At 56.4% G+C, this 13,078-nt stretch overlaps 5 protein-coding genes across 5 annotated transcripts; 2 read left to right on the plus strand and 3 right to left on the minus strand.

Annotated features, from left to right (window-relative positions):
- The first annotated feature begins 1,495 nt into the window (after positions 1 to 1,495).
- BDZ99DRAFT_469425 (D-isomer specific 2-hydroxyacid dehydrogenase) lies at positions 1,496 to 3,224 on the plus strand. The gene is made up of 3 exons (XM_033721494.1): positions 1,496 to 1,874; positions 1,939 to 2,024; positions 2,190 to 3,224. Exons 1-3 carry the CDS (start codon positions 1,654 to 1,656, stop codon positions 2,921 to 2,923), a joined length of 1,041 nt encoding a protein of 346 aa, XP_033568654.1. The 5' UTR covers positions 1,496 to 1,653; the 3' UTR covers positions 2,924 to 3,224.
- Positions 3,194 to 4,510, minus strand: BDZ99DRAFT_528162 (uncharacterized protein; the record flags this gene model as incomplete). The annotated part of the gene is made up of 3 exons (XM_033726351.1): positions 3,194 to 4,133; positions 4,285 to 4,408; positions 4,468 to 4,510. 3 exons carry the CDS (start codon positions 4,508 to 4,510, stop codon positions 3,194 to 3,196), a joined length of 1,107 nt encoding a protein of 368 aa, XP_033568655.1.
- Positions 4,511 to 5,628: 1,118 nt separating this feature from the next.
- BDZ99DRAFT_469428 (uncharacterized protein) lies at positions 5,629 to 6,258 on the plus strand. Its single transcript, XM_033721495.1, has one exon. It carries the CDS (start codon positions 5,694 to 5,696, stop codon positions 6,153 to 6,155), a length of 462 nt encoding a protein of 153 aa, XP_033568656.1. The 5' UTR covers positions 5,629 to 5,693; the 3' UTR covers positions 6,156 to 6,258.
- Positions 6,259 to 7,085: 827 nt separating this feature from the next.
- Positions 7,086 to 9,633, minus strand: BDZ99DRAFT_402906 (uncharacterized protein; the record flags this gene model as incomplete). Its single annotated transcript, XM_033716315.1, has 3 exons — positions 7,086 to 8,042; positions 8,092 to 9,114; positions 9,154 to 9,633. The coding sequence occupies 3 exons, from the start codon at positions 9,631 to 9,633 to the stop codon at positions 7,086 to 7,088; spliced, it is 2,460 nt and encodes an 819-aa protein (XP_033568657.1).
- A 1,422-nt stretch (positions 9,634 to 11,055) lies between these two features.
- BDZ99DRAFT_469431 (histone deacetylase 3) lies at positions 11,056 to 13,018 on the minus strand. Its single transcript, XM_033721496.1, has 2 exons — positions 12,533 to 13,018; positions 11,056 to 12,470 (listed from the first exon to the last, which is right to left on the minus strand). Exons 1-2 carry the CDS (start codon positions 12,925 to 12,927, stop codon positions 11,327 to 11,329), a joined length of 1,539 nt encoding a protein of 512 aa, XP_033568658.1. The 5' UTR covers positions 12,928 to 13,018; the 3' UTR covers positions 11,056 to 11,326.
- Positions 13,019 to 13,078: the final 60 nt, after the last annotated feature.

A 13,078-nucleotide genomic window follows, 5' to 3' on the forward strand; every position in this document is an offset into this window, starting at 1 on the left:
TTTCCCTATTTGTATCTGGGCGGGCCGGCACCGTGGGTCAGGGGTGGGCTCATTCTTACCCATTCTTACCCATCTATCCTCATGTTTTCCCTATTCCTACCCCATTTTATCCCATTCTTATCCGGACGCCTGCTGGCCGGGAGGGTGGGATTGTGGGTATTTTTACCATTTTTATCCGCTATTCCTATTCATTTTTACGCATTGTTACGGAGTTGGGCGTTCGTTTTTGCATTTTATCCCTATTCTTTTCCTTATTCTTCCTTTTTTTGGGCGGGCGGGTCCCGCATGCCCGGCGGGCTGGGAGGGTGGGATTGGGGTCATTTTTATCCCCTATTTCTAGTCATTCTTATTCATTCTTACTGGTTGCCCGCGGGCGGAAGGGAGGGTCTGGGGTATTTCTACCCATTTTTATCCATTCTTACGGCGTTTGGGCGTTTGGGCGTTTTGTTTTCCATTTTTACCGGTTGCCTGCAGGCAGGAGGGAGGGTTTGGGGCCTATTCCTACCTATTTTTATCGCATTTTTATTCATTTTTACCGGCTGCCTGCTGGCGGGAGGGAGGGGTTGGGGGTATTCTTACCCTATTTTTACCCATTTTTAGCCTTTGTAGGATAGTGTATGATACGTGTAAGATAACCTGGTTGTGTCTTTTGCTTGAGTGATGTTGTGAATACTAAATTGAGTGAGTTGAGTGAGGGTTTTGGAACCGACGTGGCGATGGTAGGGGTGGGTCACGTGGATACAGGATTGCGGACGAGAATGTAGAGGTTTTGAGGAGCTATATTAGACGGATAAATTTAGGGAGTGTGATGCACGTATATTTTACTGCTAAGGCTGATTTGCACGGCTCGGATGAACGTTTTGAAAAGGACTAGGTGATGGCAGAGGTGGATCACGTGAGCTTGAAAGTTCGAAACGGAGGTAGTGGTCTTGAGAGGCTAAATTGGACGAATGGATTCGGCGAGTGTCTTACAGGCACATAGCAACGCGATGACCGATCTGCGCGGCTTTATTGAGGGTTTTGAAGAGGGCCTGGTGATGGAAGGGGTGGATCACGTGGCTGTGAAGATTTGGGGGAGGATGTAATGTTCCTGAGTAGCTAGATTAGACACGCAAGTTTAAGGGGGCAATTTCCACATACTTAATGCTGTGAATGCTGGATTGGATAAAGGGAAAGATGATTCTGGTAAGAGGTCAATAATGGCAGGGGCGGATCACGTGGGTGTGAGAATTCAGGAAAGGATGTAATGTTTCCTGGGTCGCTAGATCAGACGCGTGAGTTTAAGGGGCGCTTTCTACGTGCTATCCACGACGATCCTGGTCACGGCCGGAGTGCCGATGCAAGGCAATTCGGAACGGCTTGCTGCTTCGAGAACGACGGCCCAAGCTCCTTCCAGCTTCCCCACACTGGCGCATGTGGAGAGCTGCAGAGCCCCAGGTGCAGACACATAAGAGCCTGGGATCGCCCCAAATTGGTTTTTCCGCAGCCTTTTACACCTCTCGCCTTCTCAGCTGCGACCTGCTGTTCCCTCTTAAAATTGCATTTGGCGTCGAATATATTCTAATTGAACCGCCAAAGCTCCCCCTTCGATCTGACACCTCCTTCCCAACCCCATAGGATCCGATAATTCGACGATTGTTTTGCGCAGGCAGAATGTCCAAACCAATCCTCCTCCACCTCGGCGACGACATCAAATGGAATCACGAGCTGTACCAGCAGCTGCAGGCGAAATTTACCATTAAGCGCAGCTATAGCATGAGTCGGGCCGATTTCAGCAACGCGCTCAAGGCGAACCAGTTTGGGGATTTCGTGGCTATGTATCGGCCGTTTTGGAACACGGGGGGAGAGATGGGCAATTGGGATGACGAGCTGATGTAGGTTTGTGGTGTTTTGATTTGGTGCTGGGAGACAGACTACATGCTAATTCGACGGGCGTAGTTCGTTGCTGCCGAAGAGCTGTAAGATTTATGCGAGCGCGGGAGCTGGGTTCGATTGGGTTGATACGAAGAGGTTGGCCGAATCTGGTAGGTTGATTGCTTTTTAGTTTTAAGTCATTTCGAGTCCGAGATTCTACTTCAAGTTCCAAAACACCCAAGCTCCATATATCTCAATCCCCTTCCCCTCTCCAACCTTGACACGCTCATATATCCCCTCCAAACCCACCACTAACCCCCCCGGCCCCCCACTAGGCATAATCTACTGCAACGCCGCCGCCGCATGCACCGAATCCGTCGCCGACGCCGGCATCTGGCTGATCCTCTCCACCTTCCGCCTCTTCTCGTGGTCCGCCTCGGCCGCCCACTCGGCCTCGATCCCGGCCTTCCAAGACGCCAACCGCAACATCGCCGCCGTGACCCACAACCCCAACCACTTCACGCTCGGCATCATCGGGCTGGGCAAGATCGGCCACCGCATCGCGCAGAAAGCGCACGCCGCCTTCGACATGCACATCCTGTACCACGACATCCGCCGCATGCCCGCGGCCGTCGAGGCCCCGCTCGGCGCGACGTACTACGCGAGCCTGGACGCCATGCTGCCCGCGGCCGACTGCGTGCTCGTGGCGACGCCGTTCGCGGGCGACAAGCTGCTGGACGCGGCGCACTTCGCCAAGATGAAGAGGGGCGCGCGGCTGGTGAATATCGCGCGCGGCAGGCTGATTGACGAGCCGGCGCTGGTGGCGGCGCTGGCGAGCGGGCAGCTGGGCGCCGCGGGGCTGGACGTGCACTACGACGAGCCGAAGGTGGATGCGCGGCTGGCGGGGATGCGGAATGTGCAGTTGCTGGCGCACACGGCGGGCGCGTCGGTGGAGAGCCACGTGGGGTTTGAGCGGCTGGGGATGGAGAATGTGCTGGGGTTCTTTGAGACGGGGAAGGCGGTGACGCCGGTGAATTTGCAGTGGATTAAGGAGACGGCGAGGCTGTGAGGTGCGCGAGAGGGGGGTTGTAAAAAGGGGAATGAAATGGAGTCTGGATCTTGCGCTGAGGAATCTGACATTGTGTTTTGAGATTGAAAACATGCTGATGGCCGGTCTTACAGTTATGAGAAGGCTGGAGACATCTCAATACCCATGCGCTGATATACAGTGCAATACCCTGCCTCTTCGCTCCATGCCCGGAATCACACCTAGAACTCCTCCCCCTTGCTCGAATCAATCACCAGTACACGAGACGCGTCAGACGCCGTCACCATCCCATCAAACAAACCCATCAACCCCCTCCTTCTCCACCTTCCACCCCAGATGCTTCGTCACCAGCCACCCCATGTTCTGCGGGTCCCTATCCTCTTCCGGCGCATCTTTCAACGCCACCCACGGGTGCTTCCGCCGCTTATAGCACATCTTCCCCCCGTGCTCGTGGTACGAACAGGTCCCGTCCTCCCACTGGTAGGGCGCCGACGCGGGCCGTCGCTGCCCCTCCTCCTCCCGCACCTTCAGCGTCATGAACTGGAACGACAGCGCGTAGAGGAAGTCATCTGGCAGAAGTTCCCGCTTTTCCGCACTGATCCAGTCCGGCTTGCCGGCCGCGCGGTAGTGGTCGACGAGCAGCCGGCGCACGGGCGCGGACGGCGGCGTGTTCTCGTAGATGTAGATTAAGACGGCAGGGTTCCGCTTGAAGAACTCCATTTCTTCCAGCTCGAGGGCCTCGGCATCAATGGTCTCGGCGGCCGAAGAGCCCTCGGAGGCGGTTGTTGCAGAGGTTGGCTCAGATGAGGGGGGAGGCGGGGGCACTTGGCCGATCCTGTAGGGCCCAGGCGTAGGCGCTGGTGCGACGCGGGGCTTGGCGGTCGTGGGGTGGTGTTTGTTGAACTTCTCGACCATGGCGTCGATGACGGTGTCTTTGAAGTCGGAGTCTTGCAGCTTTTCGCCGAGGACGTAGGCGCAGGCGAGGAGTTCCCATTCGTCGGAGTCAGAGCTAGATTTGCAGGCGAGCAGGCCGGTGTACAGCCAGGTCCGGTAGAGGGCGAAGGTGGAGGGAGCGTCATCAGGCAGTGGGACGACGCGTGACTCTGCTTCGGCCCAGGCGCCGTTCATGGCGTTTGCGAAGAATGGACTGCGTGAGCAGACGAGGGATTCATGGACGGAGAAGTCGGTTGGGGGAGATCCGACGCGGACGATGATGGAGAGGAGACCGAGTCTGGGAAGTGTTAGTAAATGCTGGGGAGGATTGCATCTTTCTCAACTCCAGGTCGAATGATTTGACAAGAGACGGAACGAAAATGGACTAGACCAAGTCGGGAGACGGAAACGGTGAATGCAACACAAGCCAGCTGCAATCGGGAACTTACGGTGGCCCTTCATCAACAGCAATCCTCACGCCGCCCCATTTATGCGCGTTCCACTTGTCCTGAATCTCTTTCGTTGTCTTCTCCAGCTCCCCGAACGTCACGCGATTAGCCTCGGGCTTGGAAACTATTCACCACATCAGCTTTCCCATCCTGCCTCGATCCACACAGGAATAAACCACGCACTGTCAACGAGCGACCGACGGTGACCCCTCGAAGGCCGCGCCATCATGGTTGGTGTGCGCGCAGCAATGATGGCGAGTGGGCGTTGTGTTTATGCGGCGGTGGAGTCCGGAGAGTGACCAGAGCTCTCCAGAGCCGTTGCAGTTGTTGGGCGTCAGAAGGCTGAGCATGGGACGATCATAGTCACGTGATTGTCAGCTATCCGCCTGAGACGGGCCGATTAAGGGCCGTGTATTCATCCGTTGCCTTCCGAATATCTTCGTCCGCGACTTTGATGAACGCAAGATGCCACTTGCATGCCACATTGAAGAGCCTAGCTAACCAATAATAGACCATTTTCACGCGCGATGCATAGCAAAAGCGGATAGAACTCCATATGCCATTGCCATCGACCCTCTTTTTTCCGCCAAGTATTGATAGAACCACCAGATCATTTCAGCGCCATGTCAAGGGGCTTCGAAGCATTAAACAACGTATATAAAGGACCAAAAGCCAAAGTATCAAATCTCGCATTCCACATCCGCTCACTTTTCCCAGTCAACCTCAACACCAATCCCATTCCCCTCTCAACCCCCCTCCCCCCTCTCCAACATTCCCCATCTCCAAAAAAAAAAAAATGGGCTGGGCATCCCACTTCTTCTACTCCCAATTCTTCCTCACTCCCCCCCTCCCCACCACCCCCCTCGACTCCCAAGTCTACATCGTAACCGGCGCCAACACGGGCCTCGGCCTCGCCGCCGCCGCCCACCTCGCCCGCCTCAACTGCGCCCTCATCATCCTCGCCGTGCGCTCCGAAGCCCGCGGCCACGCCGCCGTCGCCAACCTCGTCGCCCGCACCGGCCGCCCCGCCGCCGCCTTCGCCGTCTGGCCGCTCGACCTGTCCTCGTACGCCTCCGTGCGCGCCTTCGGGGCCCGCGCCGCCGGGATGGCGCGCCTGGACGCCGTGATCCAGAACGCGGGCGTGCTGCGCGACGAATGGACGGTGGCCGAGGGCGCGGAGAGCACGGTGGTGATCAACAGCATCAGCCCCGTGCTGCTCGGGCTGCTTGTGCTGCCGACGCTGCGGGCGAGCGCGCGCGCGACGGGCGCGACGGGCCGGCTGAGCTTCGTCGGCAGCGATCTGCAGATGCGGGCGCAGCTCGCGGAGGGGACGGGGCGGGAAAGCGCTGGACTGACCTTGTTGCAGGCGTTAGGGGAGGAGCGGAGGGCGGATATGAGCGATCGGTGAGATGGAGTCCTCTTCCCTTGGCGCGTGGGAGTTGCAAAAAGGGATGCTAGCTAACGAGATTTTTTTCAGATATGCGACGAGCAAGTTGCTGCTTGTTCTGGCTGTTCGCGCCCTCGCGCAGCAGAGTCCGCTGACGTCGGAGTCGGATGTGATCGTTAATGTTGTCTCGCCTGGCGCGTGCCAGAGCGATCTCTTCCGCAGTGATGCGTCGTTTGGGATGAAGATTGCGGTGTGGATAATGAACCATGTCATAGCGCGCAAGACGGAAGTCGGGGGCAGGGTGCTTGTGAATGGTGCGAGTCCTGAGCTTGGCCCGGAGGCGCATGGGGCGTTCATTTGGGATGGTATTAAAGGGCCTGGTGGGCTTGCGGAGGGCCCAAAAGGCAAGGCGCTGCAAGAAGAGTGGCAGAAGGAGTTGTGGGCGAAGTTGGAGTCCATCCAGCCCGGGGTAACGCAGGTCTAAGAGCTGGTTGTCAGAGTCTTCGGTAGAGGGCTTAAGTTATAAGAAGCGGTGATAGACAATACCCTGAATGTCGCATTTTTCAATTCACCTCTTTCACGTATCCAAAACACCTCCAAGCCCTACTGTCTTGGCCATGAAATTACCTTTGTTTCTTTGCACTAGTGCAATGCGTCTCAGACGCTAGCAGGAGCTTGACAACAGCCAGTCTTACGGCGCCTGATCTCATGTCAACTCTCTTGGCGCCCCTAAAAGTGTCCCATCTAAAGTGTCCCAAAGATACAGCGCCTGCCCGCGTCCGGTGAACTAGCGCGGATATCAAGCCACAAGAGTCAGCTGCAAAGGAGGGATAGTCTCGAAAGTAGTCCAGACAAGGGCTTCCTCCGTTCTAATCCCATCTAGTGCACCTGTGTCGTCAAATCCGCGCTAGTTCACCGGACGTGAGCAGGCGCTGTACACGTACGGTTTCGCACCTCGGGGATATCGCACTAATCCCAGCGCCTATCCTATGATGCAAACCACCTCAAACGGCATCAAACGCATGGCAAAAGCACTTCCAGTCCACCGGTCTAACTTCGCTATACCTGAACTTTACATCCTCTCCCAAACTCTCATTTCCACGTGATCCACCTGGTTTAACATTGATTGCGGAGTTGCACGGGACAGTCAGATGATAGAGAGGTGTTGTATATACATTAAACCAAGCGCCTGGAACTCGATGGGTATTGCCAAAAAAAAATACAAGTTTGGAGATATCTCTCCGAACGCCTCGTTGTATGATCGTATAGTACAGTCCCAGTCGTAAATAAAACATCCAGGACAACAAGCAACGCTGACACCCACTCGTTAGAGCCCTCATAGGCTTCTATCCATAATATGAATACCTTTGGAGAATTGATTTTTGTTCGTCGTCCGTTCAGGACCATGGCCCGTTCAGAACCACGTCGGCAGCCCCATAAGATTCGCCCCCGTGCTGATCGTCTGGCCCGGGATGACAGCTTTAGGATCAACCTCCATTCCATACTCCCTCACCATGTCGTCCCAGTTGGCCCAGTCGACAGATCCGTCATCCATGACTGGAGAGCGGAATGGGGAGTTTGAGCTGTGGTTTGAGCTCTCGTTCGGGCTTGTGTCGAAGACACTCGGATTCCCGTTTCCGAGTGTCGGTAGGCCGGTGGTGTCGCTGTAATCGCCTGCCAGTGGTTCTCCTATCATGTTGTCGCCCATGACGTCAGTCATGAGCCAGTCGAAGCCCATGCTCGACAGGTCTTGGAACTTCTGCGCTTCGACATTGACGGGGCTGCGGATTAGCGGGCTGGTCGCGGGTAAGCTTGTCGGTTGGCGCGCAACGGGGTTGTCTCCCAGACGTGGAGCAGTTGGTCGGAGCATGGCATCCAGCTGCTGGTGGGAGGTTCCCACGGAAATGGAAACGGGGGTGGGGAGTTGGGTGAGGTCTGCAAACGGCAAGGTTTGGGTCCTGAGGTTAGCTGCGGCGCGCTCAAGGGCCAGCTCTCGTTCCCTAGCAGCTCGAGCTTTTGCCATCAGCTTCCGGAGCGGCTTCCAGAGACACCCTTGTCGTCCTTTTCGCTCGGGGTTGCTGGCGAGTGGGAACCACCACCGACTCGCGGACTTTTCAAGGGCTCTCCAGGCACGTTCGACAGCCTCGCCTTTGGTGCGGACGCAGAGCTCAGATAAGAGGAAGGCGATTGCGTGCCATTGGACGTAGGTTCTGAATAGCCACCCCCATTTCATGGTGCGGGCTTCGGTCTCGAGGAGGGCGGCGTATTCGATGTTCTCCAGCGAGGTGATGAAGAGCTTGTCTTTGGTTTCCTGAGGGAGACTAGCACCCCCGTCTTTCCGTTGGTGTGGATGGTATACCACTAGCCACATCTGCACAGGTTAGTATATTATACGCTGACAACAATTGTATGTAACTGACCTTTGACATGACCAGTCGAGAGATGGTTGCCGTCACCCAGTACAGAGGAATCGTCATATCACAGCTTGAAAGATATTTTTCTTCCAGCCGCTGATGGCATTCGGTAATCCACTTCTCCTTCTCTGGAATAGTCAGGTTTGCAAAGTAGGTATTGCACCGATTGGGCCCCGGGGGAATGTAGAGAATACGGCGAAAGATATTCGCAACCTCAAAACGTATGATACAGAATGTCATCTCCGTGAACCCGATCCGGCTCTCTGGGAAGTCCTTCATATTGGGATCAAGGTCCGCGTCGTTCACGTTGAGAGGCATCTGTGTATCGAACTGCGCTTCGACGATAGTTGGGTCACATCCATGATCCTCTGAGGCTCTTGCGTCTAAGATGCAGACCTCCCACCATAGCCGTCGCCGCATCTCGACCTCGAACGGGGGCAGGTTGAAATGGCTTCCATCTCGATGCACACCGAGCGTCTGTGCAATGCGTACAACAAGTCCAGTAAGAGTCCAGATAATCCTCGCGTCGTCGTTCCGTCGGAGGAGCATGAGAAAGAGTACAAAGGCCTGAAGAATGATGATTTCGTCACAATATAGGAAATTGGCTCGAGCTAAGGATTGCTCGACCGCAAAGCGATACTTTTTGAGTAGGACCGACCGCTCTTCGCCGAATATCTCGAGGCACTCCTTCGGCATCTGGCTGGTCACCGCTCCGTAGTATATGACGAACAGAAGGGCCTCGAGGCCTTTTGGTATCTTGTCCAGGTGGGTTGCCGCCTCCAGTATCACAGGTTCGATGGTGGGTACGTGCAGCACTTTGACCAACGGATCGACGTTCTCCTTGAAGAGATTCCAGTATGTGCCTAATCGCTCCGGGGAAGGGTGTAAATCCAGCATATTGACGTTGGAAGAGCTGTATCCGAACAGAAAGCTCTGATGATCGGCAGTAGAGGTCGACGTATCGGGAGAATCAAGTGCATCCTCCTCCTGCTCGGAGGGATCGAGGAGTATGCTTTTGAGGTCTTCGACCTATCGCGCCTATTAGCTTCGTTCTTCGTGTCTTCGAACTGCGCAACATACTTCATTGTTGAGACTCGCCCAAAAGCTGTTATTTATATACCGACTCCTCCCCTGATCCACCACCAGCCGCCCAAACCGATTCTCCAGTCCCTCGACCGAATTATCCACCACCACCCGCGGCGACTCGGCGCCCATGGGGCAGTGCGGCTTCGAGTCGCCCTCGGCCGTGGAGCCCTGCCTGCTGGCGCCCTCTCCGCTGCCGCCATGCGCCTGCTGCTCCTCCTCGACCTGCGCGTTCAAGCTCTGCACGACGCCCTCCAGCTTGCGCAGCCGCTCCATCAGCTCGCCGTCGGGCGGCTTCCTCGACTTGCGGGGCGCGCGCCCGGGGCTGGGGAACACGCACTCGATCTTCGCCTTTGTGCAATTGCTGCACGGGTTGCGCTTGTCGCACTTGACCTTGCGCTTGCGGCAGGTCACGCAGGAGCGCGGGTGCGTCGCGCCGCCGATGCTGTTCGTGCGGGGCAGCATCTGGGCGGCGCCATTCGCGCCGGTTGGCTTCTGCACGCGGTCGTGGGCGGCGGAGGTGTGCAGCACGGCGTACGCGGGCTCGTTGAAGTCCTCCGACATGGCGAGCGCAGGGTTGAAGTGGCTGGGTGGTTGCAATGGAGAATCGGGCAGTTCACGGTGGCATGAGGGAGATGGCGAGGATTTTGAAGGATCGGGGCTGGTGTGCATCCCTGCGCGTCGGGGCTTGCTTTGTCTCCAGCCCCCGATGCCTCCAGACGCACGATATGCAGCCGCCTTTGCGCCGCGTCCCCAGACGATGGCGGCTTGCAGGGCTGACGGAGGGGATGACTCAGAAGGGCGAGGGCCAGCGCTGTGAGTGGCAGGGCTAGCGCTGTGAGTGGCCGGCTTGTACGAGGGCGGCATCCCGTGTGGCCCATGGTGTGGGGCGCCGCACCTATCCCGTCGCCCGCGCCTCCTCCTAGGAGTACTGTGTATGCTGACTTGCGGGAAGTGCCTTGGGACTTGGCCATCTGATCTCCAGATCTGATAAAGGTTGCGAGTGATTACGAAGACGCGACGAAGATCCTGGCTATACTTGCCCGGCCGATGGCCGATGCCCCAGGCCAGGCCAGAACCCTTGGATTCTCTCTTCTATTGTATAAAGCCACCTTGCAGATCTCTATCGGTAGGACTAATTATGGGCCATGTTTAGAAGAGCTTTAAGAGTCCCGTTTAAGAGTCACGATGTTGCTCTATTGCTCTCCACAGTACATTAATTCTCCAGAAATCCAAAAACGGCCAACCACCCCCCCTCCCATCCCCTCCTCACCCCAGAAGCAATCACGCGCCTCTATCCCCTCCCCCTCGCCCCCAACACCCAACTGCTGCCTAACCTCCTCACATGTAAACCCCCCCCCCCCCAAAAGGCCTCAACCGACTGACGTACTGCCTACGAAATCAAGGCTAGCTCCCCTGCCCTCTCCGCCCGTAAGGCACGCCACGCCCACATGTGCAACAGGGTTTAGCGGCACCCTCCCTCTCGTACGAAGCCCTCGTACGTACTCGTACATCCCCAACCCCCAAGCCTTCTCGAATCCCATCACCGCAGAATCTTTCAAAAACCCCGCGTAATCTCCTGACCCGCGAACCGCGTCCAAGGGGCCGTCGCCCAGCTTCTCAGGGCCATCTTCCAGACTGATTATAAATCACTGCTGCGGTGTAGCGCATCTCGTGTGTGTTTGTTGGACTGCATGTTGCTTGGATGCGGTTGGTGCATGTCGGGGTTCCTGTGCGTGCGGAGCGGGCAGGGCGGAGGAGACGGAGATGTCGGAGTTGGGGTTGGGGTTGGGGTTGGGGTTGTGAGAATAGGTCCGGGGGGGGTGCGCCGTATAGGTGGGCTATTTCCCTTCTTTTGGCAGTATCAGGCATGTCAAGTTTGTAAATTTGCAGAGTTTTATGCTATTAGAAGTCCTCTTTGGTCTCCAATGACGTTCCAAAAGCCAGAAAACAGCCTTTGAAACGTCGGAGGATATAAGAGGCATCCTATTGGAGCTATGTAAGTAACCCGGCCACTTGTCCAAGCGGTATACCAGAACCGTGGATACTCCTTACCCATCTCCCGGAAACCGTACCGAACTTCCGTACGCCTCGCTATTACATCCGTGCCAATGCATGATCCGAAACGGGAAACGTGAAGCCAGAAGGGCCCGAACAACTATCTGAAGCGGTGCTCGCCGCGACCGCCAGTGTTCCTCTCCCTACGTCTCCGGCCCTGCTCCGACTCCCGCGACTCCTTGTCCTCGGCCTCCTCTCGCATCTCACGATCGACCTTCTCGCGAATGCGCATGATCTGCTCCTCTGTGAGGCCGTGATTGTTCACCACAACGCTCGGGGCGCCTTCCAGGTAGCGGAGGTTCTCCATGGCGTGCGCGACGAGCTTCTGCAACTTTTCGCGCGTGTTCTGGTTGTCGTGACGCTTGGTGTTATGCAGATTCGGGTAGAGCATGCCACCGCCGTTCTCGGTGCCGTCGAAGGCTTGCAGGTACGGCAGATGCATGGGCAAGTTGTTGTGAAGCTCGGATCCGGTACAGACGGCTGTCTCGTGGCACCAAGTGCGGGCAACATTGCGTGGGGTGTAGCCGCCGCCTCCAATGAGGAGCAAAGGGATGTTGAAGCTCTTAACATGTTCGACACAGAAGCCGTGCGCTTTGATGTTGAGATTGAAGCGGCCGAGACGGTCTCCGCCAAGCGAGTCTGCTCCACACTGAAGTACGATAGCTGTAGGCTGGTATTTCGAGATCACTGCGCCTGTGACGGTCTTGAACAGCCACTTGTACTGCTCGTCGTCGATACCGTCTTCGAGCGGGATGTTGAGCGTGTGGCCTTTTCCACGGTTGGATGGGTCCGTGGGGCCGACCTCATTGATGTTACCGGTTCCTGGGAAGAAGCCTGCACCCCATTTATCTAATCCATACTTGTGGTATGATAGAGTAAAGACTCGGTCAGTGGACTCGAAAGCCTGCTCGACGCCATCGCCATGGTGGACGTCTACGTCAACGTAGAGCACGCGCTGGTTTTGGGTGAGAAGGTGCTGGATGGCAAGCACGATGTCGTTGACGTAGCAGAAACCAGAGGCAGCATTCTTCTTTGCGTGGTGCAGACCGCCAGACCAATTGATCGCAATATCGGATTGGTGGTTTAGCAGGTTATGGGCGGCATGTACAGAGGCACCGCTGTAGAGAGAGACGTAGTTCCAGAGGCCGTCGAAGACTGGACAGTCGTTGGATTCGCCACCAAAGCCAAATAGCTCTAGATATTTGGCCTTCTCTGGGTCCGAATCCAGGTTTTGCGGCGTGATGCTAGATTGAAGTGTCAATGCCAAATGGACCGCGAAGAACAAGAATGTTTGAGCGGATTATACCTCTGGAGGAAGCCCAAATACTGGCGGTCATGGAAGATGGCTAGCTCGTCGAAAGTAGCAGGTCGCGGTTGATACAGATCCATGGCATACTCAAGGCCGTATGCGAGGATCAATTGCTTTGCGAGGGTCAAGCGCCAGGGCTTCATGGGATGCGAGCTGCCGAAGTGGTGATATTCGACTTCGGCATTGTAATGGAACGAGACGGTGTAGCCTTTTGGTTTCTCGATGCCGTTCTCGTCGGCCTCCCGCTGAATGACGGCCTCCTTCGCGTCGGCATCCATGTTCTTGAAGTCGCCGTAATCGACCGCCCATGGCTCTTGGGGCTCCCAGTCCTGGACAATCTGGTTCGATCGCCCATTCGTCGGGCCCGGCATGAACCTCATGTTGGGGGCCATCGGAGCCGCCGCCGCCCTCTTGCGCTCGTTTCGTGCGGAGTACTTGTCGGGAGGTCCAATAGCTATCAAGTTCAGAATGTCTTCCCACTTGAGCTTAGTGTTGGAAGTCCTCGAGAGCGGCTCTCCCGAGTCGGCAACAGTGACGATGTAG

Source organism: Mytilinidion resinicola, assembly GCF_010093595.1.
Source record: "Mytilinidion resinicola strain CBS 304.34 unplaced genomic scaffold BDZ99scaffold_37, whole genome shotgun sequence".
NCBI lineage: Eukaryota > Fungi > Ascomycota > Dothideomycetes > Mytilinidiales > Mytilinidiaceae > Mytilinidion > Mytilinidion resinicola.